Consider the following 27,744-nt stretch of genomic DNA (forward strand, 5'->3'; position numbering starts at 1 on the left):
ACTAATCGTACTGCAGGCTTGTCACTCAATGTAATACTGGCCTTACTAATGCTGCATAAGGCAGCCTTACTGTGTTGCCTAACTCCAGTGTGCAGTGCAGTACAGTCTACCTATAGAGAATTACAAGGTAATCAGCATTGACTTTTTCTTCCAGTGGGTCTTGATGCCTGGTTAATGTTCCAGTTTATCTCCTCGAACCAACTGGCAGATGTTCTGCTACTACCCTTTGTGTTCTAATTGAAATAGCAGGCAGCTAATGCTTATTGACTCACATTTAAAGGTGCACTCTTGAACTTGGGCTGTGTATTTGTGTGGGCAGCTGAATATTAAGCAGGTTAGAGGCTAGACACCAACACTGACAGATTGTTGTATGTAACTTCCAGCCAGTTTGCATTGTATGATGCATGATTCACAAGCCCAATGCAGAACATTAATTTGTTTGCCTGTGCATGATTATCCAGGTGTTTGATGCTAGAGACGTTCACAGGTTGTTAAACATAACTTGTAAATGTTTTTTCTTACAAATGTGATTGGCATCTTCTATCACCAAATTATATTTGTATTAAATCTTTCCAATTCCTGCCACAGCCAGTGTTTCCCAAACAAGTCTGTGATTAATTTGAGAGCATTGATTGTTCATTCTCCTAATAGTTTTAATATTGCCATTGCACAGTCTTCCTGCCAAAGTCTATTACTTGATCAAATAATTCGGGAATGGATTGTCCCTCTATCTCTGCTTCTGTCCCTGCTGAGATTTGTGGATTGAGAACAGCACAACTGGAAAAGGAGATGCTGAGAGCAGATTAAATGTAATATATTTTTAAATGAACCCCCTTGCTGAGGGCAGACACCTCATCCTGAAGCCCAGTGACTCCAGCATAATTTAAGTTCTGCACACCGGTCCCTGACTCGAACTTTCATAATCTTCCAGCCAGCCTGACGTGAACCAAGAGGTTCATTTGAGGCTTGTCTTGGTTGCATGCAAACAGCCAGTTGGATGCCAATTCGAAAATCCCATACAATATTCATGAGGCACCCATCTATCCTGTGGAGAAGTAACAACCAAATAGCAAAAGTGCCATCAACTCATTGTTGGTCAGCAGAACAAGAACAGCGTGAATAACCGAGGAGGATGGATGTTCTTGTTGAATTCAACAAACTACTGGAGAAAGCAAGAGATTTTAGAGAAGAATATCAAACCTGACCTCAGAGTCCATTGCTCCACCAGTCCTTCTGATGGGATTTCTATGCATGCCTTAAGGAACTACCTAGAGAAACCTGATTAGACTATTTGGTCCCTTGAACCTGTTCTGCCATTCAATGAGACTATGGGTGCTTTGTGATATCGCTCTAAGTACCCTGTTTTGCTCCATAAACCACGAATACTTTGGATTGACAGATTTTATAGGTCAGATATAAAATTCATAAACAGTGCTGTATCAATTGCCATTTGTGGAAGAAAATTCTGAATGTTTACCATACTTTGGAGATGTGGGGACATGCTTGAAAATTTCACTTCCAAAAGGCTAACATTGATAACTGCTGGTCCTAGACTTGCCAACTATGTGTCTGGTTTTTCACTATCTACCTATCAGTTGCCCTAAAACATCTTGAAATCTTTAACTCATCAATAACCAATCCACCCTTCATAAAGTGTGAAGGCAAGCTGTGATTTAACCAGGACTTTGTGCAGTTGAATGATAACTTCACAGAATGGCAGAATTCTTAGGGTGAAGAAAATGGCCTTTCAGCGCTTAGGTCCTGCATTGACCCTTGGAATATTCTGACTTGGTACCAATCTCCTACTTTTCTCCACAACCCTGCATATTGCTTCTATTTCTATTTGAACCGGTCTCCACTTTCTCACTGACAACATTTGGAATAGTTCTTCTACATCCTTGTCTTCCAGTCCACTAGGTATTAAGTTCAGTATTCCATTAGCCTTTTTGATTATGTCCTGTTTGTGTTCATGATATTTTAATGGTCTTTGTACCTGAACTACCCCGCCCCCCCCCCCGCCCAAACTCTCTTTGAACTTACAATGTTTCTAGTTTCTCGCTATTTGTAAAGTCTTCTTTCTGTCATTTTGAGATCCTTTTGCTGATGCTTTACCCGTTTGGGTAATCTTTGTAAGTTTGTCTTCCATCTACAGTGCTTTGCACTGCCAGCAAGCTTGGATATGTGTCTTTCTATTCCATTTTCAAAGCTGTTAATAAATAGTGATTTATACGTACAGGCCCCTGTACTGAGCCTTTGCAGGACACCAGTGGTTGCTTTCTACTAATTAGATTATCTGCCCCTTTCATGGGATTTCTCTACTCTACTCCAGACATAGTATCACCTCTGGGATCCCAGTACTAGCTTTAATCGGCTCGGCTTATTTGTGTTTATCTGCAAATAGAATCCCCTAATTAAGATCGCAGAGGGTTAATTGACCATTAAATAAGGAAATAATTATGATGTGGAAATTGCCTGTAACAACTTGCTGGGAGTAGTTTGAAGCTGTGTGACCCCATGAACTGGGAGTATGAGAATCGGCAGCCTGTTTGCTCGCATTGGAAATCAAGGGAATTATGAGACAAGAGTGAAAATCTCAGCAAGCTAAATGCTGCCTGTGTTGTCCCTCAAAAGCTGACAGCAAGAGCTTTGGCAGGAGCCTGGGCTGCAAGGTTTTATGTTTATAGCATTTCAGATGCTTCTTCCAGAAGGTTCTTCTGTATCTCAACGTGCATTGGTGCCAAGTCAGAGAAAAGCTAGAAGCACAGAAACCATTTTTTAGCCATTTGTATAATTTTATTGCCATATTGTATATACAGAATCAATAATAAACTAGTGCAGTATAACTCATCTTCACCTGGCTCAGCCGCTCTGTTGACTTTTCAATGAGTCACCCCTTTAATTAAACCATAGCAGAAAATCACACCACATCAGTCTTTGAAATAAGCCTTTATGTAATGGATAGGAATGGGTAAGTGATGGACACAGTGGGTCAGTAATGGACAGAAACGGTCAGTGATAGATAGGGGTGGGTCAGCAATGGCAACATTATGTAGTCATTTAAAACAGAGAAACGCCTTTGATTTTAAATAAAATGCTAAGCAGTCCAAGCAGTAATGAGTTTCCAAAGTCAGGTTCATGGTTCAGTGCAGCTAGCTGGATTTCCTATTATTCTGGGTGAAGCTTAGCTATTGTGGAGTAGAAAATCAATGGTTATTGTTCATTTAAACTATCAATTAGTGTGTAAAATCCTAGTGGAGACTTAATTGGAAGATGTTAGGCAACACCACTGAGACGCAACAGAATCATAATAAACAAATAACTTGCTTGGCAGGAAATGACCCTGAACCAGGATTCCCAAGTGAGGACATAGCCACAGCTGCCTCATTTTTACTTTGCAATAAAACTTTGTTGAATCAAAACATTTGTGCAACATCTAAGTAGGCCACATGAGAGGGTGGTTACATCCATTTTTCATCACACTGACTCAGCAAGTCACAGATCAGCCAGGATTCTGCAAGTTGACACGAGGAGAACCAAAGAAATCCTGTTTAATTCCGAGCAAAAACACCACAATGACTCCACAACTGTACCTTCTCCCCAGCCAGTACTTAGGTCTAAGTCAAAATGTAAAAGACAGTTTGATTTTCAGCTCACTTCAAACCCCATATCCTATCCATTACTGACCCACCTTTATTCCATCGCTGACCTCCCCCATCAATCACTTACCCACTCTATCTATTGCTGACCAATCCCTATCCATCACTGATCTACCAAAATCCGTCACTAAGCCCACTCCTATCCACCAATAACCCATTCATATCCATCGCTAACCCACACCTATCCAATAGTAACCTAATCTTATCCATCACTGACCCACCCCTATCTATCACTGACCCATTCCTATCTATCACTGATCCACTCCTATCCATCACTGACCCAGCCCTGTACATCACTGACCTAATCCTATCCATCACTGACCCACCCCTATCCATCGCTGACCCATTCCTATCCATCACTGACCCATCTCTATCCATCACTGATCCACCCCTATCCATCGCTGACCCACCCCTATCCGTCGCTGACACACTCCTATGCATCATTGACCCACCACTATCCAACACTAAGCCCACTCCTATCCATCACTGACCCATTCATATCCACTGCCGACCTACCCCTATCCAACGCTAACCTACTCCTATCCATCACTGACCCACCCATATCCATCACTGACCCACCCCTATCTATCACTGACCCAACCCTATCCATCATTGACCCACTCTAATCCATCAGTGATGGATAGGAGTGGGTCAGTGACGGATAGGGGTGGGTCAGCGATGGATAGGATTGGATCAGTGATAGACCACTCCTTTCTGTCACTGACCCAGTCTACTGACCCACCACTATCCATCACTTACCCACTCCTATCCATCACTAGTCCGTTCCTATCCATCGCTGATCCACTCCTATCCATCATTGGCCCATTCCTATCCATCGCTGATCCACTCCTATCCATCGCTGACCCACACCTAGCCATCACTGACCCCTTCTTATCTATCACTGACCCACTCCTATCCATCACTGACCCACACCTATCCATCACTGACCCCCTCTTATCCACCACTGACCCACTCTTATCCATCACTGACCCACCCATATCCATCACTGACCCCCTCCTATCCATCACTGACCCACTCCTATCCATCACTGACACACCCTTATCCATCACTGACCCACTCCTATCCATCACTGACGCACACCTATCCATCACTGACCCCCTCTTATCCACCACTGACCCACTCCTATCCATCACTGACCCACCCATATCCATCACTGACGTACTCCTATCCATCACTGACCCCCTCCTATCCATCACTGACCCCCTCCTATCCATCACTGACATGCTCCTATCCATCACTGACCCCCTCCTATCCATCACTGACCCCCTCCTATCCATCACTGACATACTCCTATCCATCACTGACCCCCTCCTATCCATTACTGACCGCCTCCTATCCATCACTGACCCCCTCCTATCCATCACTGACACACTCTTATCCATCACTGACCCCCTCCTATCCATCACTGACACACTCTTATCCATCACTGACCCACTCCTATCCATCACTGACCCACTCCTATCCATCACTGACCCCCTCTTATCCACCACTGACCCTCTCCTATCCATCACTGACCCCCTCCTATCCATTTCTGACTGCCTCCTATCCATCACTGACCCCCTCCTATCCATCACTGACACACTCTTATCCATCACTGACCCCCTCCTATCCATCACTGACACACTCTTATCCATCACTGACCCCCTCCTATCCATCACTGACACACTCTTATCCATCACTGACCCACTCCTATCCATCACTGACCCCCTCTTATCCACCACTGACCCACTCCTATCCATCACTGACCCCCCATATCCATCACTGACCCTCTCCTATCCATCACTGACCCCCTCCTATCCATCACTGACATACTCCTATCCATCACTGACATACTCCTATCCATCACTGACCCCCTCCTATCCATCACTGACATACTCCTATCCATCACTGACCCTCTCCTATCCATCACTGACCCTCTCCTATCCATCACTGACCCCGTCCTATCCATCACTGACATACTCCTATCCATCACTGACCCCCTCCTATCCATCACTGACATACTCCTATCCATCACTGACCCTCTCCTATCCATCACTGACCCTGTCCTATCCATCACTGACCCCGTCCTATCCATCACTGACATACTCCTATCCATCACTGACCCACTCCTATCCATCACTGACCCCCTCTTATCCATCACTGACCCACTCCTACCCATCACTGACCCCCTCCTATCCATCACTAACCCAACTCTATCCATCACTGGCCCACTCCTATCCATCTCTGTCTCACTCCTTTTACTTTGCCCTCCTGGCCACCCGCCTGCCTTGGGAGTGCTCTGCTAGTTACCCACACCTGCACTGCTTCCAGGTTTAGTTCTCAAGGCAGCTTTCTGAATGACACATTCCCCTCATCTCAACCCAATTCTAATAGAGAGCTGTCCCTCCAGTGCTGAACAGGATTGCAATCATATGGTCTTACCTTCATTTGTGCACAGTATATGGGCATCACTGGGAAGATCAGCAGCCACCGTCCGTCTTAATTGCCCTGGAGGAGCTGACGGTGAGGTGCCCTCTTGAACCACTGCTGTCTGTGTGAGACAGCCATAATGCCATTAAGAAGGGAGTTTCAGGGTTTTGACCCAGTGACATTTGAGGAAATTCCAAGTTGGCCATTGTCATAGAGGGGACCTTGGAGGTGCCGAAGATTTCATATATCTGCTATCCTTCTTCCTAGATAGTAGTGGCCAAGGGCTTGGAATGTGCTATCTGAAAAGCCTTGCTCAATCTCTATAATAGATCTTGTAGATGGTACACATTGCTGGTCCTGAGCATAGTGAAGGGCATGTCTGTTGAAGGTGGTGACTGGGTTGCTTTGTCCTGGATGGTGTCAAGCTTCTTCAGTGTTTTTGGAGCTGTATCCATCCAGGCAAGCGGGAAGTATTCCACCACACTCCTGACTTGTGCCTTATAGATGATGAACACAGGTTTGGGGGCTCAGGAGATAAGTTAGCTGCTGCAGGATTCCTAATCTCTGACCTCGTCTTGTAGTCACTGCATTTATATGACTAGTGCAGTTCATTTTTGGGGGATGGTGTTACCACTGGATTTGAAGGGACTATGAATAGATTCTCCCATTGAAGATAGTCGTTGCCTGGTATTTGTGACGTGAGAATGTTCCTTGTCACTTTTCAGCACAAGCCTGGAAATTGTTCAGTTCTTGCTTCATTTGGATACAGATTACTCCATGGATCTTAGGAGTTGCAAATGGCGCTGACACTGTGCAATCATTGGCAAATATTGTGCGTTCAAACCTGATGACGGAAGGAAGGTCATTGATGAAGCAGCTGAAGATGGTTGGGCCTAGGACACTCCCATGAGGAACTCCTGCAGAGATTTTGCCGCATTCTGAACTCCTGCCCTGAGAGATAGTAGGAACTGTCGATGTTAGAGTCTGAGATAACAAGGTGTGGAGCTGGATGAACACAGCATTCCAGGCAGCATCAGAGACCTGCTCCTGGTGACATTATAACCATGTATCAGCGCAAGCTATTAAAAGGATCCTTAAACTCAAGATCAAATAACACTTCACTATGAAGTGTCATTGTGTTATTATGTCACAAATCAATGCTGTTTGGCCCATTACGTTACAGCTAGCTCTCTATGTAGTACAATCCTATCAACCCCACTCTTTTGCTATGTCCCTACAAGTTTATTTCTCTCAAGTGCCTGGCCAGTTTTCAACTGAAATGATCGGTTGTCTCCACTTCTGCCACCCTCGCAGTCAATAGGCTCCAGGTCACTAACATACGGTGTATTTAAAAAAAAATTCTTCCTCACATCTCCTCTGTATCTCTTGCCCAAATTTTACATTCTTCTCCCCCAGTCCTTGTGCAATGAGCTGATGGGAACTGTTTTTCTCTGCCAACCTCACTTTGACCAATCATTATCTTGCCCATCTCCAACAAATCTCCCCTCAATCTGCTTGGCTCCAAAGTGAACAACCCCAACTTTGCCTTGTGACCTTCATCCCAAAATCCATCATCCCCAGAACAATTCTGATAAATCTCCTCTGCGCCCTCTCAAAAACCCTCACATCTTCTGAAAACTGCACAGAACAAAGTCTTATAGTTCTAATTGACCTTGATTTGGTCAAATTTGAGATCATCAATGTTTACTGTTTCCTGTCAGTCTGCAACTGTGATCACTGAGGCATCTGTACTAAATACCAAAACGAGACTTAGAGTCATAGAGCCATACAGCATGGAAACAGACCCTTCGGCCCAACCCTTCCATACTGTCAACATTCTCAAACTAAACTAGATCCACTTGCCTGCATTTGGCCCATATCCCTCTCAAATCTTTCCTATCCATGAACTTATCTAAATGTTTTTGAAACATTGTAACTGTACCTTCTATTCATGAACTTATCTAAATGTCTTTTAAACGTTGTAACTGTACCTGCATCTACCACTTCACCAGAAGTTTATACCAAACACTTTCTTTTTTAAAAAAAAGTCCTGAATTTTGTCTTTCAGTTTAGCTGGTTTTGATATTTGATAGAGTTCTGCTATCTCAAACTGACCAACCCAGATTATTTAAGATCCAAATATGGAAAAAAATGTGAAACAAATTGGCTTACAATAAAAGCAAAATGGCTCTTCTTAAAGGAAATGCGATGGCTCATTCCGCAAGAAGGGAAAAGTTCTGCAAATAGATACTGCTTGAAAGATATTGTCCTTTCATTTGTTGAACACACTGGGATCGGATGATACCCTGTATGGAAGCCAGCTCTCGACACAGCTCAAAGACAGCGAATGTTACAGTAGTGAGTGGGACAGGGTTCAGAAAGAAGACCAGCTTTAGCACAAACACCAGAAGCTAGCGTCTTTGTCAAAACACTCATAAACATGTAGGATTCAGTTTTTCAATCTCTGTTCTATTTTGAGAGCATAGAGGGGATACCTTCTGGTCCATTGCCTCTCGCACTTCAAAGCACCAGTGCAGGAAACACGGTGTCGATGATGAGTTATTGCAGTCAGTGCTGAGCACGAGTGCACAGATGCGGGTGGGAAGCATAAGCACACCAAGTAGTTGAGGGCAAGCTTAGATCCTAGCTCTGCTGAAAGGCTCGACTTTATAACAATAAAAAACAGAAACCGCTGGAGAAACTCAGCAGGTCTGCAGCATCTGTGGAAAGAAAACAGAGTTAATGTTTTGATTCCAATGGCCCTTCTCAGAACAGTGAACGGAACAGATGCTGTGTTTCTCCAGTAAATTCCGTTCTTGTTCCAGCTTTCCAACATCACAGTTTTTTAGTCTTTAAATGCTAAAGTTGCTTTCTGTGGCTCAGTGGCTTCTGAATGTTTTGAGCTGACTTCCTGAGAACCCACAACTGTCTGGGGGAGTTGGACGAGCCCACTGCCAAATGATGTGGGATTCTGGTCTTAGGTACTGACAATCTGTAATCAGTCCTAAAAGGGTACACTGCCAGTTGTTTATGTGAAGCCTCCTTGTGCTGGCCTGTAGCACCAGCCCACAGTAACCCTCACTTGAAGAATGCTCTCTCTAAGAAATAGGCATGAAACCATTCAATAGGCGAGAATTCCTCTCACTCTTTAATCTCTGTGACATGTTTTGCCTCGGACATGTTTCATCCCCATCACCGCACACCCCCGCCTCAGCTCTCCTTCTCAGTTATAAGACCATAAGACATAGGAGCAGAAGTTAGGCCATTCAGCTTTTTGAGTCTGTTGCGCCATTCAATCATGGCTGATAAGTTTCTCAACCACATTCTCCCGCTTTCTCCCCATAACCCTTGATCCCCTTGATCATCAAGAACCTACCTACCTCTGTTTTAAATGTACTCAATGACCAGGCCTCCACAACTTTCTATGGCCATGAATTCCATAGATTCACCACTCTCTGGCTGAAGAAGTTTCTCCTTATCTCTGTTCTAAAAGGTCTTTCTTTTATGGGTGGCATGGCAGCTCAGTGGTTCGCACTGCTGCCTCACAGCGCCAGGCACCTGAGTTTGGTTCCAGCCTCGGGCAACTGTCTGTGTAGTGTTTGCACATTCTCCCCGTGTCTGTGTGGCTTTTATCTGGTTTCCTTCCATAATCCAAAGATGTGCAAGTTAGAGTGGAATGGCCCTGCTAAATTTCCCACAGTGCCCAGGGATGTTTAGGTTAGGTGGGTTAGATAGGGGAATGGGCCTGGGTGGGATGCTCTTTGGAGGGGCACAGTGGACTTGTTGGGCTGAAGAATCTGTTTCCACACAGTAGGGATTCTATAATATGACTTTGTCACATACATTTAACTTATTTGATAATTTTTAATTGATTTTTAGATAGGCACATGGATGAGAGTATAATGTCGGGTATGCAGAGTAGTTTGATCTTAGTAGGATAATAGGTCAGCACAACATCATGGGCTGAAGGGCCTGTACTGTGCCGTACTGTTCTATGCACTGTAAGGCAGTGCCCTCAGGTCCTAGTCTCTCCTACCAATGGAAACATCTTCCCAACATCCACTCTGTTCAGTCCATTCAGTAATTATTCTGTAACTTTCAGTAAGATTCCACCTCATCCTTCTAACCTCCATTGAGCTTAGACACACAGTCCTCAAACATTCCTCACATGTTAAGCTTTTCATTCCTGGGATCATTCTCGTGAACCTCCTCTGAACCTGCTCCAGTGACAGTGCATCCTTCCTGAGATATGGGGCCCAAAACTGCTCACAATATTCCAAATGTGACCTGACCAGAGCCTTATAGAGCCTCAGAAGTAATTCCCTGCTTTTATATTCAAGTCCTCTCAAAATAAATGCCAACATTGCATTTGCCTTCCTAATTACTGACTCAACCTGCAGGTTTACCTTGAGAGAATCATGGACTAGAACTCCCAAGTCTCTTTGCACTTCAGACTTCTGAATTTTTTTCCGGTTTAGAAATTAGTCCATGCTTTTAATCTTCTTACTAAAGTGCATGACCTCACACTTTTCCATATTGTGTTCCATCTGCCACTTCTTTGCCCACTATCCTAACCTGTCCAAATCCTTCTGCAGCCTCCCCACCTCCTCAATATTACCTGTCTTTCCAACTATCTGTGTATCGTCTGAAAACTTAGCCAGAATGCCCACAGTTCCTTCATCTAGGTCATGAATGTATAAAGTGAAAATTTGTGGTGCTAACACTAACCCTTGTGGAACACCACTTGCTACCGGCTGCCATCCTGAGAAAGACCCTTTTATCCCTACTCTATACTTTCTGCCAGACAACCAATCTTCTATCCATGCTAGCATCTTGCCTCTAACACCATGGGCCCTTATCTTACTCAGCAACGTCCTGTGTGGCACCTTGTCAAAGGCCTTCTTGAAGTCCCAGTAAATAACATCCATTGCCTCTCTCTGGTCGACCCTGCTCATTACTTCCTCAAAGAGTTCTAGCAGATTTGTCAGGCATGACGTCCCCTTGATGAATGCGTGCTGACTTTGCCCTACGTTACCATGCACTTCCAAATATTCAGAAATCTCATCCTTCACAATCGACACTAAAATCTTGCCCATAACAGAGGCTGGGCAAATTGGCCTTTAATTTTCTATCTTTTGCCTTACTCCCTTTTTAAACATGGGTGTCATGTTAGTGATTTTCCAGTCCTCTGGGACCCTCCCTGACTCTAATGATTCCTGAAAGATCACTGTTAACGATCTCTTCAGCTAGCTCCTTAAGAACTCTGGAATTCAATTAATCTGGTCCTGATGATTTATCCACCTTCAGGCCATTCAGTTTTTATAGCATCTTCTCCTTGGTGATGGCCAACATACTCTACATCCTGACTCTCAAATTTTTGGGATGATGCTCATGTCTTCCACTGTGAAGACCGATGCAAAGTAATTATTCAGCTCATCAGCCATTTCCTTGTTCCCCACTACTATCTCTCCACTGTCATTTTCCAATGGTCGAATGTCCACTTTTGCCTCGCTTTTGCCATTTATATATCTAATGAAGCTCTTACAGTCTTCATTTATACTACTGGCTAGCTTACCCTCATATTTAATCTTATCCCTCCTTATTTCTTTTTTTTGTTGCTCTCTGTTGGTCTTTGTAAGCTTCCCAGTTCTCTGGTTTGCCATTGCCCTTTGCCACATTAAATGCTTTCTCTTTTGCTTTTATGCTATTCCCTAACTTCCTTAGTCAGCCATGGTTGCCTCATCCTCCCTGTACCATGCTTATTTTTCCCATGGATGAATTTTTGCTGTGTCTCCTGAATTACTCCTAAAAACTCCTGCCATTGTTTGTTCTCCAGTATTTCCTGCAAAGCTCCTCTCCTAGTCAATTCTGCCCAGCTCCTCCCTCACGCCTCTGTAGTTGCCTTTATTCAGCTGTAATATCATTACCTCTGATTCTATCTTGTCCCTCTCAAATTGCAGAGTAAATTCAATCATATCATGGTCACTGCCTCTGAAGGGTTCCTTCACCTTAAGCTCCGTTATCGAGCCTGCCTCACTGCACAACACTAAATCCAGTACTGCCTGTTCCCTAGTGGGCTCCACCACCAGCTTCTCCAAAAAGCCATCAGTAGACATTCCACAAATTCATTTTCGTGCAACCACCACCAACCTGATTTTCCCAACCCACCCACATATTGAAATCCCCCATGATCACCCTAACTTTGCCTTTCTTCCCACCTTTTCTCTCTCCTGGTGTATCTTGCATCCCAGCTCCTGGCTACTGTTTGGAAGCCTGTACATAATTCCAATTATGGACTCCTTTTTTTACCTCTGTGGTTCGTCAACTCAGTTACACTTTCTCTCTCAATCTCTGTCTGTAACACTGTCTCTATCTCAGTTTCAATCCTTCTACCCCAATGCTGTCTGCCCTTAATCTGTAAATTCTTTCAAGATGCACTAATTTCAGGCAGAGCCACAGTGTGAAAGTCATTGGAGTAGCAGTCCAGAGCCCCAGGTTAATGTTCTGGGGTACAAGAGCTCAAATCCCACCACAGCAGCTGGCGAACTTGAAATTAATAAAAATCTGAAATAAAACATTAGCTTAATGCAGACTGTCTAACCACAATGTGGATTCTTATAAGTAAAAATCCACCTGGGTTGCTTATGTCCTTCAGGGAAGGAAATCTGCCATTCCTACCAGGTGTGTGACTCCAGACCCGCAGCAACAAGATTGATTCTTAACTGCTCTCTGGGCAATTAAGGATGGGCAATAAATGCTGGCCAATGTTAGCCATTATCTCACGAGTGAGTTTTTACAAAAAAAAGAGAAATTTCTGGTGAGCTTTGTCTTGGAAAAGCTGTTGGAGCTTGTATCATCACTATCCATAGTTCCAGATCACAGCCTGCATGTAAAAGTGTACTGTTTCCATAGTGACTTGTAGTCTTGAGTGAACTAGAACATACAATTCCCGACCATGCCTGTGAGATCAAAGACTGCGTGAACCATGGAACATGGTGTACTTCCAATTCAATTGATTCTGCTATATTACCAGTGATTACATTCCGATGATTTATGTAAGCAATGAACTATGGGGTGCAAAAAAGGATTTCACAACAGAATATCTGCTTCATAGAATCCCTACATTGTGGAAACGGGTCCTTCAGTCCAACAACTTCACACTGAACCTCAGAGCATCCCATCCAGACCCATCCCCCTATAACCCACCTAATTTACAAACACTACAGGCAATTTAGCATGGCCAATCCACCCTAACCTGCACATCTTCGGACTGCGGGAGGAAACTGGAGCACCCGGAGGAAGCCTGCTCAGACACAGGGAGAAGGTGCAAACTCCACACAGACAGTCACCTGAGTGTGGATTTGAACCCAGATCCCTGGTACTGTGAGGCAGCAGTGCTAACCACTGTGTCACTGTGCTGCCTTATGAGAGTGTTGTGTGAAATATTAACCTCTTTTCCAACTCCTGCTGCTGACTGACTTGCTGTTTACTTGCAGAATTTTTGGCTTTTTGTTTACTTCTCCTGTTCCGGTTTAGCTCCTTCGCGCTGTCCTATAAGAGCGAAGATGCTGAAACAGAGCTGTCATAGAATTGATACTGTTCCTCATAAATTCAGGACATTCAAGTGGAATATGGCTGCAGCGTCTACAACCAACACTTCACAACAGACAGAGTGAAGACTATTGTAACCGTCATAAGTCAAACACTGAAACAAAGCACAACAGGTTGTGTAAACCTGACATAAAAGAAGAAAATGCTGAAAATACTCCACTGATGTGCCAGCCTCTGTGCACAGAGATAACTAGGTCTGTGGCCTTCCTTCAGAGGGTTCTGAATACTGTCAGAGCTGCCAAGTGTAGGAAAATGATCTGGTAACATTGCACAGATGTCACACTGAGCTGAAAGATGGTGATCACAACCTACTTTACAGAATTTACCGCCACTAACCTGTCTCACACACATTGGCAAAGAGGGAGGTAAAAACATCACAAAATGGTTGTGTTCTTCAAAACAAAAACATCAGGCAGGCTAAAATGAAGGCTGCAAATATTATCATCAAAATTTACAAATAGCAAACTCATTTGTGCTCTCTCACTAATGGTTCCACTGATGGCCCCTGCAGTACCTGACTCCACGTTAGAACATGCCCATTCACTGAGTGCTGGAGGGCCTAAAATGGAGAAACAGTGGGCACTAGAGGAAGGGGTCTGGGTGGATTCTCAACTCTCCCCAACCCTTGAGTTGCTGCTGATGGTGAAACTCCCCTTGGTAGCTGTGGCCATGGTGGAGCAGCATTTGGCATATCTACACAATTGAAACCTGTCAGTACTTGCCCTGATTCCTGCTGTGCTTTAAAGGCACTATTGGTCACAGATTCAGACAGTTCAGTCAAAGGACACTTGGTGAGTTGCTGCAGTCTCTCACAAATGATACTGGGACGATGAAATGAGTGAATGTTTGTGGATGAGGTACCAATCAAGCAAATTAGAACCCTCACAGTGTAGAAGCAGCCCATTCAGCCCATCAAGTCCACACTGCACTATGCCATTCCTGGAACCCTGCGTTTCTCATGGTTAATCCACCTAGTCTGCACATCCCTGGACACTGTGGGCAATTTAACATGGCTAATCCACCCTAACCTGCACAGCTTCAGACTGTGGGAGGAAACCAGATCACTTACAGGAAACCCATGCAGACACAGGGAGAATGCGCAAACTCCACACAGACAGTCATCTGAGGTTGGAATTGAACTCAGGTCCCTGACGTTCTGAGGTAGACCATAAGACCATAAGACATAGGAGTGGAAGTAAGGCCATTTGGCCCATCAAGTCCACTCCGCCATTTAAATCATAGCTGATGGGCATTTCAACTCCACTTCCCTGCACTCTCCCCGTAACCCTTGATTCCTTCTGAGATCAAGAATTTGTCGATCTCTACCTTGAAGGCATCCAACGTCCCGGCCTCCACTGCACTCCGTGGCAATGAATTCCACAAGCCAATGAATTCCACTGCCACAAGTAGCAGTGCTAACCACTGTGCCGCCCACCATGCTTATCATGACACTTTGGCTGTAGAAGATGCGTCGCTCCTTTTAATGCAAGTAGCAGATTAAAAGTCTTGACACAAACCAATATTTGCAGCCAGAAGGGAATTGGAGAGAAACTGATGTTAAATAGTAGAGGCTATTGGAGATTAACACTTCCAGCAATGTTTGACCTACATTTCGTGACCCCTTAGAAAACTGATTTGATGATCAATGAGCTCAATCAATATTTTATCAGATGTTCTGGCGCAAAGCATATGAGGAAATATTCGAAGAGAAATTGTTCAGGGAAACAATTAATGTGATTAATTATATAATTCTTTTCAAAGTGGCATGGGTCACATTCCCTGACAGAGCAGTTCATTCAGATTTGCGCATTCCAGAACTTTTTTCCTTGAAATGTTGCAACAGGCAACTCCCAATGGAAAGCCTGTAGCCTCCTACAACCTAAAACCTAAGCTGATGTGTGTCGTAAATGGGATGCAGTGTTCACAGTCTATTTGATTAGAGCAGATATAGTCCCAGTGCAAAATGCTGCAGATTCTAGAATTGTGAACCAAAAGTAATCAGAGAATACAGGAAATACTCAGCCAATCAGCTGTTATCTGAGGGAGTGGGAGAGAGAAACAGAAACTGAGCTTAAAACATTTTTGGGTCAGTTGTGTCAAAGTTTAAAGAAGTTGGAATTTCTCTTCTAAAAATTGTTGGTCTCTGGAGATGTCATAAAAATATGATGCATGGCCCAACTCATAAATGCTGTAGCATGAAATTGAATAAGAACTGGAATGCAAAAGCAAAGTTTAATGTAATTAAAGAGGAAATCAGACCAACAGCAGTATCTTAAACTGTTCTCTGGTATCTTAAACTGTTCTCTCCAGCAAAATTTTTACTTGAACTTCCTCCAAGTCTTTAACACAAGCTCAGTCTCATGCATACCCAAGGTATCTAGAATCTGCAGCATACCCAAGGTATGCAGGTGAAGATAAATGTGAGGTGCTGCATTTTGGAAAGGCAAATCAGGGCAAAACCTATGCACTTAAGGGTAAGGTCCTGGAGAGTGATACTGATCAAGGACAATTTGGAATGCAGCTTTACAGTTCCTTGAAAGTGGAGTTGCAGGTAGACAGGATTGTGAAAAACCTGTTCGGTATGCTCACCTTTGTTGGTCAGTGCAGCTGCCAGGACATTGCTACATATGGAATACTATATTCAGTTGTGTTCTCCCTGCTATATGAAGGATGTTGTGAAACTTGAAAGGGTTCAGAAAAGATTTATGAGGATGTTGCCAGAGTTGGAGGGTTTGAGCTACAGGGACAGGCGGAATAGCCTGGGGCTATTTTCCTTGGAGCATCGGAAGCTGAGGTTAGACCTTATAGAGATTTATAAAATCATGACGAGCATGGGAAAAGGGTGAATAGACAAGGCCTTTTCCCTGGGATGGGGGAGTCCAAAAATTGGAGGGCACAGGTTTAAGGTGAGAAGGGAAGGATTTAAAAGGGACCTATGGGGAAACGTTTTCACACGGGGAGGTGTGTGTATGGGCTGAGTGCCAGAGGAAGTGGTGGAGACTGGTGGAGATTCCCCATGGTAGGCTATTGCAGAAAATTCGGAGGCATGGGATTGAGGGTGGTTTAGCAGTTTGGATCAGAAATTGGCTAGCTGTAAGAAGACAGAGGGTGGTGGTTGATGGGAAATGTTCATCCTGGAGTTCAGTTACTAGTGGTGGACCACAAGGATCTGTTTTGGGGCACTGCTGTTTGTCATTTTTGTAAATGACCTGGATGAGGGCGTAGAAGGATGAGTTAGTAAATTTGCAGATGACAGTAAAGCTGGTGGAATTGTAGATAGTGTGGAAGAATGTTACAGGTTACAGAGGGACATAGATAAGCTGCAGAGCTGGCCTGAGAGGTGGCAGATGGAGTTTAATGCGGAAAAGTGTGAGGTGATTCACTTTGGAAGGAGTAACAGGAATACAGAATACTGGACTAATGGTAGGATTCTTGGTAGTGTGGATGAGCAGAGAGATCTCGGTGCCCATGTGCATAGATCCCTGAAAGTTGCCACCCAGGTTGATAGGGTTGTTAAGAAGGCATATGGTGTGTTAGGTTTTATTGGTAGAGGGACTGAGTTTCGGAGCCATGAGGTAATGCTGCAGCTGTACAAATCTCTGGTGTGGCTGCACTTGGAGTATTGTGTACAGTTCTGGTCGCCGCATTATAGGAAGGATGTGGAAGCATTGGAAGGGTTCAGAGGAGATTTACCAGGATGTTGCCTGCTATGGAGGGAAGGTCTTATGAGGAACGGCTGAGGGACTTGAGGCTGTTTTCATTCGAGAGAAGAAGGTTAAGAGGTGACTTAATAGAGACATACACGATAATCAGAGGATTAGATGATGTGGACAGTGAGAGCCTTTTTCCTCGGATGGTGATGGCTAGCACGAAGGGACATAGGTTTTAATTGAGGGGTGATAGATATAGGACAGATGTCAGAAGTAGGTTCTTTACTCAGAGAGTGGTAAGGGCGTGGGATGCCCTGCCTGCAACAGTAGTCGCCTCGCCAACTTTAAGGGCATTTAAATAGTTATTGAATAAACATATGGATGCTAATGGAATAGTGTAGGTTAGATACGACCATAAGACATAGGAGTGCAAGTAAGGCCATTCGGCCCATCATGTCCACTCTGCCATTTAAATCATGGCTGATGGGCATTTCAACTCCACTTCCCAGCACTCTCCCCGTAGCCCTTGATTCCTTGGCGATGGGCTTCAGATTGGTTTCACAGGTTGGCGCAACATCGAGGGCCGAAGGGGTTGTACTGCGCTGTAATGTTCTGTGTTCTGTAAGTACAACATTTAAAAAGCGTCTGGATGGGTGTATGAATAGGTAGATTTTAGAGGGATATGGGCCATATGCTGGGAAATTGGACTAGATAAATTTAGGATTAATCTGGTTGACATTGATGAGTTGGACCAAAGGGTCTGTTTCTGTACTGTACATCTCTATGACTCTTTGCTCAGAGATTTGTTTTACAATAGATTCCTCCAAGTGGAATTCAACTGGGTGAAATATAGAGCTGACCAAAGAATTATAGTCCACTGACTGCCCAGCAATATCTGGTACTGATTGCCCCATTGGTAAAAATGTAAAGATTCCAGTAACACACCAGGCCACTGCACTTTCAGAACAAATGCTTCATGGCTGTTTGGCACTTTGTGACAATACTGTGGCTTTAAGAGGTGTATTTTGTCCTGTTTTTGTTTTGAAGAGTGGTTTTAAGGCAGAGGTCCCAAGTTGTCTATTTGACTATGATAAAGTACAAAGCTTGTGAGGCATTGGGTTTTTCCTTTAAAAGTTGGAACAATAGAAGCAGCCTGAATGGGTGAGGTCAAGCTCCCACAGAACCAAGACTTTTAGTTTTAGTTTTTTTTCAGTAGCGGTTGCTGGGGTCTTGAAGCTGGATTTGGAAAATTAAATTACATCTCTCCCTGCTGCTGTCTCTCTCTGAGTTTTCTTTTGATTTTTTTTTCCCCATACTGGAGAGTTGCCTGTGAGACAATTTAATTTTCTGAATTTACCTTTGCCAAGGGTGTATTTGTGGGATGTTATTATGTTGGAACAGTTACTGTTCAGTAGTTAAATAATCAGTTATTTTAGTAAGTTTGCAATTAGAGTGAATTATTCCAATTTCTTCTTTATTTTATTGTATTTTTTCCCTTCGTTGTATAGTGAATGAATAAAATGTGTTTCGCTTCAAATCCGGTAGTTTGACCAATCAGTTTTCATCCAGAATGCAATGCCTGGCACTTGCCTTTTAAATAAGAAAAAAATAAGATCTGGGTTATCTTCTTAATATATTTTAGGGTTTGGTCTGGTCCATGACACTTTGCTGTTCTCTCCCTGCAGGTATGGGATGGCCTTTGAGCATGAGCCCACATTGCACTCAGGGATTAATGTTGCTGTGTTCCTCATGGCAGCCGGCCATAAGTTTGACACCTCACCTGAGCTTCGGAAGATAGGTAACGTTTGTTGTAATATCAGTCCTTTGGACTGCATGAGTTAATGATGCATGATCTGCACAGAACTTCATCCCCGCAGAATCAGCCTTATGAAGGTATGGATGCATATTGTGTATTTAACAAGAAATACAAAGTCTGTTTCTAGGAAACTGGTTGAATTGGCATCAGGACAGATACCAGCAAACCCTGACCAATTAGAAATACTCAGCTTGTCGGGCACAGTTAGTATAGATGGGAGAGAGAAACAATGAGAACCATGTTATGTGACAAAGTGAACCTTGTGACTCTATGACTATGTGGTTAATTCTGTTTCTATCTCCCCACAGATGCATTGAATATTTCCAGCATTTTCTATTTGTATTCTCGACTTTCAGAATCTGGAGAACTTTGCTTTTATATTCCTGTTCTTATTCACACCATTTTATCCCCACGTACTCGAGCTTTTATTGAGTTTGTCCAGGCATAATGATTTTATGACATCTGAAGAGACCAACAACTTTCCAAGGAGAAATTCCAACTTTTTAATAGCTGAAAGGATGACACATCAAGACTTAATGCTTTAAAAAATCCTTTACTGCATCAAATAATAAATAATAAAATGCAATTGACAAAATACTGTGGTGCCTGTTGGCAACTTATGTTTTAAACCATGGTAACAAGGAGTGCCTTGTTATTTATAGCACATTGCATTCCTCATAGAGTTAGAATTCTTTTAGTAACAGTTCATAGTCGTACCCAACTCCCAATATGTTGCTTCCTATAACTTTTCCAAGCTGGGAAGCTTCTAATCCCAGTTTCTATTCACCACGAATATAACACTGTAGACTGTCCCACAAATTCCAAGTGAGGCAAATCTTCCAGCCTTTTCAACTCTTCACAAAGATAATGGGAACTGCAGATGCTGGAGAATTCCAAGATAATAAAATGTGAGGCTGGATGAACACAGCAGGCCAAGCAGCATCTCAGGAGCACAAAAGCTGACGTTTCTGACGCATCTTAGTTGAAACGTCAGCTTTTGTGCTCCTGAGATGCTGCTTGGCCTGCTGTGTTCATCCAGCCTCATATTTTATTATCTTGCAACTCTTCACAAACCTGGTTTTCAAACTGAGCATGAACTCCCTTCCAAGTTCTGTGGGGTAAACAACAGAGCCTGCAATTTCTCTAATATTGCAGGCTTGGCTAATTTCACTCCTTGCTGTCTACGTCTGCAGACTACATCAAATAAACCTGTATATGCCATCTGAAATATTGCTGATTTTTTAGGGAAATCTCTCACCTGATCTCAAGATGACTTCATCTACTTCCTTCTCATGGAAACAGGGAACTCAATTGCCTTGCATCTTAGTTGAAATGTTAATTAGTCGTCTAATATCGTAACTTCCTTTTACCCTGTAAGTAAAGAAATAGTTCACAGTGGGCACATTTGTAACTTGATATTAATAGCGTTTCTTTCTGGGACCTCTGGGGACTCAAAGACTGCTTCTTGTAAAATTCAGAAACATCTCATCATTCTCCGGTATAAACACTTTGCACCTTCCCTTCAAAAGCTTAATCATAATCAATTTCTGATCTCGAGCAAATAAACCACCCAAGCTAAATATTGTGCAGTCCCCGGCTCATATATTTAAAAAACACTTTCATTTACTCTCCACTTGAAGTTACAGTTTCAATCTGTAACACTCGTGCAAACCAAAAGGTTTAACTCTAAAACATCATTATTCTATGAACCACACAAGTCTATTAGCAAGCTCTGGGAATGTAAGGCAGAAATATATAGACCTCCTCACTAGTCGAGAATTTAAGGGTATTGGGAGAGGGTGAAAAGGTAGCTTTCAGGCGGTCGTGAGACCAGCTATGATCTTACTGAATGTAGTAGGATGCAGAGCAGATTCAAGGGACTGAATGGCCTAATCATACACTAAGCTTATGTGTTTACCATAAAGGAATTGCATGAGATGATACATTTGCCTGATACTTGACCATTCTTCAATCCCAGTGACTTTGCAGGGCTGAAGCAGGCTATTAAGCGTGAAACTCCAATGTTTTATTTACAAGCTGCCATGATCTAATTGCATCCCTAATTTCTTTTTCTTTTAACTTACAAAGCATTTGTTAATTTGAAATGTGTATTAGGTTTTGCCTGTCTCTTGTGTAAATATTTGCCCAGATTTAAAAATAATGTTTTCAGTAAAATATAACTTATCTTCGCAGCACTGTTTTCTCATGCGCCTTGAGATTTTCGCAGTTTGGAATTTGGTTTGGGTTATTAAATTGTGTTAAAGAATTATAGACAGGATTGCACTCTTTTTGTTAGGAAGGCCAAAGAAGGGTAAATTGCTCAGTTTCTTTTGCGCTGTGATTTTCTGCAGCATGCTACCTAATAGTTGCTACGAGTGGAAGTCTCGCTGTTTGATATTTATTGTCACATGTCCTGAGATGGGGTGAAAAGTGTTGCTTTGCGTGCTATACTGTACAAAGTGCATCAGAGGAGCAGAACAGAGTGCAGGACATAAAACAGTACAGCACAGCACAGGCCCTTCGACCCACAATGTTGTGCCGACCTATTATCCTACTCTAAGATCAAACTACCCTGCATACCCTACATTTTATTATCATTCATGCGCCTATCCAAGAGTCATTTAAATGTCCCTAATGTATCTGACTCTAATACCACCGCTGGCAGCAAATTCCATGCACCCACCACTCTCTGTGTAAAGAACCCGCCTCTGACATCTCCCCTATACCTACCTCTACATCACCTTAAAACTTTCCACCCTTGTAATAGTCATTTCTGCCCTGGGAAAAAGTCTCTGGCCTATCGTTTATAATTGACTTACTGTTGAGAGGATGTTTGTATAGTGCTACTGTTGAACTTCATATAGTAGATATTGCCACCTTAGTGTGGGTGGCTCGATTTATCTACAGGAGACATGAACAGAATGATATGCTTATAATGTTTAAAAAAAACACAACTCACAAGGAGCCAGCATAAGCTCTTTGAATTATTACTGTGCTGTGCATTCTATTAAAGAGATATTTAGGTAGAAATGGCACCCAGTTTTAGTGGCAGTGTATCACTCACATACCATCCACTCTTGTATTTCACTGCTGCTATTGCTGATTCTACAATGTATTTAAGTATCTGTACCCTGCAAGCTGAGCTCCTGCATGCCTTGCCTGAAGCCCATAGACTTTGTTCACTATGGAGGTTACATTGAGTATTGTTACAGAATCAGAAGTTACAGAAGAATGCCAATGTGAATGCACTGACTGCAGCTTTTTAACAAGTCTATAGCTAATATCATCTTTTTACTATGTTCTTTCATAAGTGTGGCACAGTGGCTCAGTAGTTAACTCTGCTGACTTACAGCACCAGGTGCCCTGGTTCAAATCCGCCCTCGGGTGACTGCCTGTGTGGAGTTTGCATATCCTCCCCGTGTCTGCGTGGGTTTCCTGCGGGTGCTGTAGTTCCTTTCCATGGTCCAAAGATGCCCCTGCTGGGACAATTGGCCATGGGAAGTTGTCCATAATGTGCAGGCTGGGTGGGTTAGCCATAGGAAATGTAGGGTTACAGGGAATGGGTCTGGGTGATGTTCTTCAGGGAGTCAGTGTGTGGGCTCAATGGGCCAAATTGCCTGTTTCCGCACGGTATCTATATAGTCGAATCTTCAGACCTGTTTGGTACAAGTCCAACTGCTTTGCTAATACTCATAAAGGCTGACAACCTGGTGTTCTGATAAACCGTTTTAGATTTCAGCAGAGAACAAATTGCATCCACACAGTTTTATGAAACCTTTGGGCAGTTAGGAGTGGACAATAAATGCTGACCTTGCTGCTGGTACCCATATCGCCAGAAGTTCACAGAATTCCATTGATGTTACCAGTTCACGTGTGTACACAGCAAAAAACAGATGTTCACCTGCACATCTGCTAATGTGGTATACTGTATCCGCTGTTCCCGGTGTGGCCTCCTCTACATTGGGGAAACCAAGTGGAGGCTTGGAGACTGCTTTGTGGAACTCCTACGCTCGGTTCGCGACAAACAACTGCACCTCCCTATCATGAACCAGTTCAACTCCCCCTCCCATTCCTTGGACGACATGTCCATCCTGGGCCTCCAGTGCCTCAACGATGCCACCCGAAGGTTGCAGGAACAGCAACTCATATTCTGCTTGGGAACCCTGCAGCCCAATGGTATCAATATGGACTTCACAAGCTTCAAAATCTCCCCTCCCCTGACCACAACTCAAAACCAGCCTAATCCGTCCCCGCTTCCATAACCTGTCCTTCCTCCCACCTATCCTCTCCTCCCACCCCAAGTCCCACCCTCATCTCCTATCTATTAGCCTCATCCCTCCTCCTTGACCTGTCCATCCTCACTGGGCTGACCGACCCTCACCCTAACTCCCCACCTACACTCACCTTTACTGGCTCCATCCCCGTCTCTTTGACCGGTCTGTCTCCTCTCCACCTATCTTCTCCTTTATCCATCCTCTATCTGCCTCCTCTTCTCTCCCTATTTACTTCAGAATCCCCTTTCCCTCCCCCATTTCTGAAGAAGGGACTAGACCCGAAACGTCAGTTTTCCTGCTCCTCTAATGCTGCTTGGCCTGCTGTGTTCATCCAGATCTACACCTTGTTATCCATTCACATTATCCTGCAGTAGGCCCATCATAATAACAGGATCAAACCATTCAGCCCCTCGAATGTACTGCGTCATCTTAGATCATCACCTCAATGCCTTATTCCTGCATTACCCCCATAGATGTCATTAGTATGTCTACATCACTGGTAAAGCTGGGACATACTGCCCAGTCCTCCTTGCCCTGAACTGATGCTATTGGGATGTTCTGTACTTTGAGTGCTGTGGTGGACCCCACCCTGCTGTTCACATCCAGGATTTAGACACTGAAGTAGCAGTGACTCATAATCCGCGACCTCCAGATCTAAATGTCCTCATCCAGAGCCCAGACCCACAATCCTCCATTTTATTCTCTGTCCCTCCTCCACACTGGACGGCATGAGAACGGGCCCCTCATTCCACATTTGCAACAATATTAAGATCATAGATTTTGACTGCAGAAGTGGCCATTCAACCCATCAACTCTCTGCAAGAACAGTGCACCTGATACCTTTTCCTCTGTAGCCCTGTGCAATAACTACAGAGGCTGGCATCCTGTCACCAAGTCACCCCTTACCTCCTTGTGCTCAGTACGCATATTGTGACCAGCGAGCTTGGAGTCAGTCCCCAACAGAGGAGATTCTGATTCCCCTGTATATTTTTTTTTGTGAGACGCAGTTAAAAAAAACACACCAGGTGTGCACCACCAGGAAAGTCACCCATATGACCAACGCATCAGTCTCAGGCATCGCTCTGACCCCTGTTTATATTGCTCAGCCAGTGCTTCCTGATTGACCCAGTTAATAACTCCAATCGAGGACGTTGTGGTCGAGGAGAACCACTTGGTTCCAATCACTACACGCTGCAAGTTTATTTTCTGTTTGGACGGGGATCCAGTTTCCTTTTGAAAGCCTCAATTGAAGCAGCCTTTGCCTCTGTCTGAGGCAGTGCATTCCAGACCCAGACCACTTTCTGCTAACTGTGGTAATTCTGACCCTGGCAGAGGCTCCCTGCTCACAGGGACCAGCTCGAGATCCAAAAGCCATTGCCTGCTGAAGCAGATGCTGTTCTGGTGAAGCTACTGTTTGATTGGTGGGAATGAGCCAGAACTTGGTGACTGGCAATCCACCTGGGCTTCTCCTCCTCACAGTCACTGACCTGTTTGTACATTAACACTGGCATCAGTCTATCTCCATTATGTTTCAGCAAATCCTAACCCATTATCATGGGAACACACTTGTGTGCTTCCGGCATATTTAGTGTCCCTGGATGTGTTACAGTGCAGTATGTTTTAATAGAGTGAGTTTCTTAGTGAGTAGCAATCAGTTTGATCAATATGGTTGCACACTTTGAAATGGTCCGAGCAAGCCATTTTGTTGAAGGGCAGTTAAAGATGGGCAACAGATTGACAGTGATGCCTCTTTTTGCATCCGATAGCCTCGCTTGATGGTTCTGTTTGACACTTGGAGTTTACACATGGTTTTGCTGTTCGTTTGTGAGGAATTCCACAGCTAAAGTGAATTTGCTCAGAACGCCTCCCACGCATGTTCAAAATGTTTCTCAGGACTTGTATCATAACAGAACTGGTTTTGGGATTGTGCAGGTATGAAGCTGAGCAGCTTGCTGGGACGGAAGGGAAGTCTGGAGAAGATGCAGTTCTACTGGGATGTGGGCTTTTTCTTGGGCGCCAGCATCTTATTCAATGACCAGACAAAGATCATTCAGGCCTCGGAGAAGCTGTACAGATTGAATGCACCTGTCTGGTGAGTCGGGACTCCATGTTTGAATCTAAAACAATCACTGCAATCTCCAGTCCAAAGAAACAATTTCACCATCACAGTGACATTTACATACCAGCCAAACTCACTTGTAGTGAATCAAGTTCCTTGTCCAAACATGACAGTGCTTAATGCCCATACTTGAAACTGTATGACCTTTCAATTTCCCCTGAAATTACTTTGTTCATGTTGCTTCAGCTCCTTTCCACGGTCAAGTTTTAAAACCTTTCTAGCTCCTTCAGAGACTAGTCCTAGCTTCCCCCGACTGTGTGATTCTGATGTTCCTTCTAGCACCCGTGTGAAAAATCCTCTTCTGTGAAACTGTGCTGTGGGATGTTTAATATCCAGTGGAAAAGCAATAGGACTTTGTTTTGGAGGTGCCGCAGAAGTAGTCACTAGGCCATAAATCCAGACACCCCCATGCCAGGATCAGGGGCTCAAATCCACTGAGGCACCTGCTGCTTTTAATTCAGTTAATGAATCCAGAATATAAAGCTAGTCTCTGTAATGGTGACCATGACAACAATCGTCAGCTGTTGTTAAAAACCCCCTTTTTGTTCACTGATGTCTTTAGGGAAGGAAACCTGCCATCCTTACCCTGTACGTGACTCCAGACCCACAGCAGTGGGATTTACTCTGAACACTCTCTGAAACTAACCAGCAAGATGCTTGGTTCAAGGGCAGTTGGGGATGAGCAACAAATGCTGACTGTGCCAGCAATACCCACCCCCTGTGAAATAATAAGAAACCATGAAAAGACAACATCTTGCAGCAGTGCAGCACCACCTCAGTATAGGACTGGATCAATAAACGAGACTATCTCAGCAGTTCCCATGTCAAGAGAACAAAGAAAAGGTGGACTTACACATTGCATATGTGTGTGTGTGTGTGTGCGTGCGCACACGCGTGTGTGTGTGCATGTGTGTGTGCGTGCGTGTATGTGTGTGTGCGTGTATGTGCATGTGCATGTGTGTGTGTGCATGTATCTGTGTGCGAACCCAGGTTCGATTCCAACCTCGGGCGACTATCTATGAGGAGTTTGTATGTTCTCCCTGTGTCTGCGTGAAATTGGTGCTCCAGTTTCCTCCCACAGTCTAAATTTGGGCAGCTTTAGGTGAATTGGCCACACTGGGTACAATGGGATATTTAGGTAGATTAGCCCTGGGAAATGCAAGGTTACAGGGATAGGATCGGGTAGGGGTGTGGGTCTGGGTGGGATGCTCTTTGGTGGATCAGTGTGGATTTGATGGGCTGAACGACCTGCTGAACACTGTAGGGATTCTATGATTTTGTATGTATGTGACTGTGAGTGTGTGCAGATGATTACACCCCTGGAAACTCTGCTTTACTTGCTTGAACTGATAAATGTCTTGCTTGTGTGTGTTTTACTTGCCTGGACTTTACTTCCTTCCCAGAAAAGTTGCTCTACCCAACAACTGTCAGAATGCAAAAGGAAAGTTTATAATTGGAGACCACGGCTAAATAAGGGTGTCTGACTGTTAGCTTGAACTAGGGTGAAGAGATATGACCCCAGGCTGAACAAGAGAGCAGATAAATCCTCATTCCAGACAGTTGAAAAGTTGCTGAGCTGTATGATGTGCTCGGATGGAGGATTCAGCAATGCTGGTTAAAGTGGGAGTACTTCACCCGTTTGGAATGAAGGCAGGGGATCAGTGTGACTGTTTGGGGGAAGTAGCTCGGACCCAATCTGCAGGTCAGCACCATTTCACAGGGTCTGGCTAAGAGAGGTAGCAGAAAGGCCTCACATTAGTGGAACCATCTGCTTAGACATGAATATTCCCTTTGCATTTTGATGCATTCCTGAATTAGAGAGTTCCATTTTCCAGCATTATTCTCTCTTAGCCCGGATAGCACTTAATCTCACCATGTCGTTTGAGTTAATGCAAATCCTGTTTCATGCTGATAATTTTGTTTCCTCCCATTCTTTGACCTTTCCCCTTCCACCCCAAGGTACCTGGCATCCGCAATGGAGACCTACTTACTCTACAGGCGCTTCAAGATGGACACTAGTGAGCAGCCTTTGGCCAAACAGGACCTGGTAGACTTCTGGATGGAATTCCTATTGTCAATCTGCAGGGACAAGGCACCCACAGACAAATTCCTGGTGAGTCAATATCGCAGGTACTCTACCAGCTGGGGTCACTCTACCAGCTGGGGTCACGTTACCAGCTGGGGTCAC

The 27,744-nt window shown here is 44.0% G+C and overlaps 1 protein-coding gene across 3 annotated transcripts in view; it reads left to right on the forward strand.

Moving 5' to 3' along the window:
- The window catches only part of si:ch211-1i11.3 (mitogen-activated protein kinase kinase kinase 5), a 159,704-nt gene that overhangs the window by 59,066 nt on the left and 72,894 nt on the right, over nucleotides 1–27,744 (forward strand). For all 3 annotated transcript variants that reach the window (XM_048558082.2, XM_048558083.2, XM_048558084.2), the window contains exons 7-9: nucleotides 19,033–19,145; nucleotides 25,370–25,529; nucleotides 27,516–27,669. In XM_048558082.2, the coding sequence (XP_048414039.1) occupies nucleotides 19,033–19,145; nucleotides 25,370–25,529; nucleotides 27,516–27,669 (427 nt within the window). The remainder of the gene's footprint in view (nucleotides 1–19,032; nucleotides 19,146–25,369; nucleotides 25,530–27,515; nucleotides 27,670–27,744) is intronic.

This window comes from Stegostoma tigrinum, chromosome 24 (assembly GCF_030684315.1).
Source record: "Stegostoma tigrinum isolate sSteTig4 chromosome 24, sSteTig4.hap1, whole genome shotgun sequence".
NCBI lineage: Eukaryota > Metazoa > Chordata > Chondrichthyes > Orectolobiformes > Stegostomatidae > Stegostoma > Stegostoma tigrinum.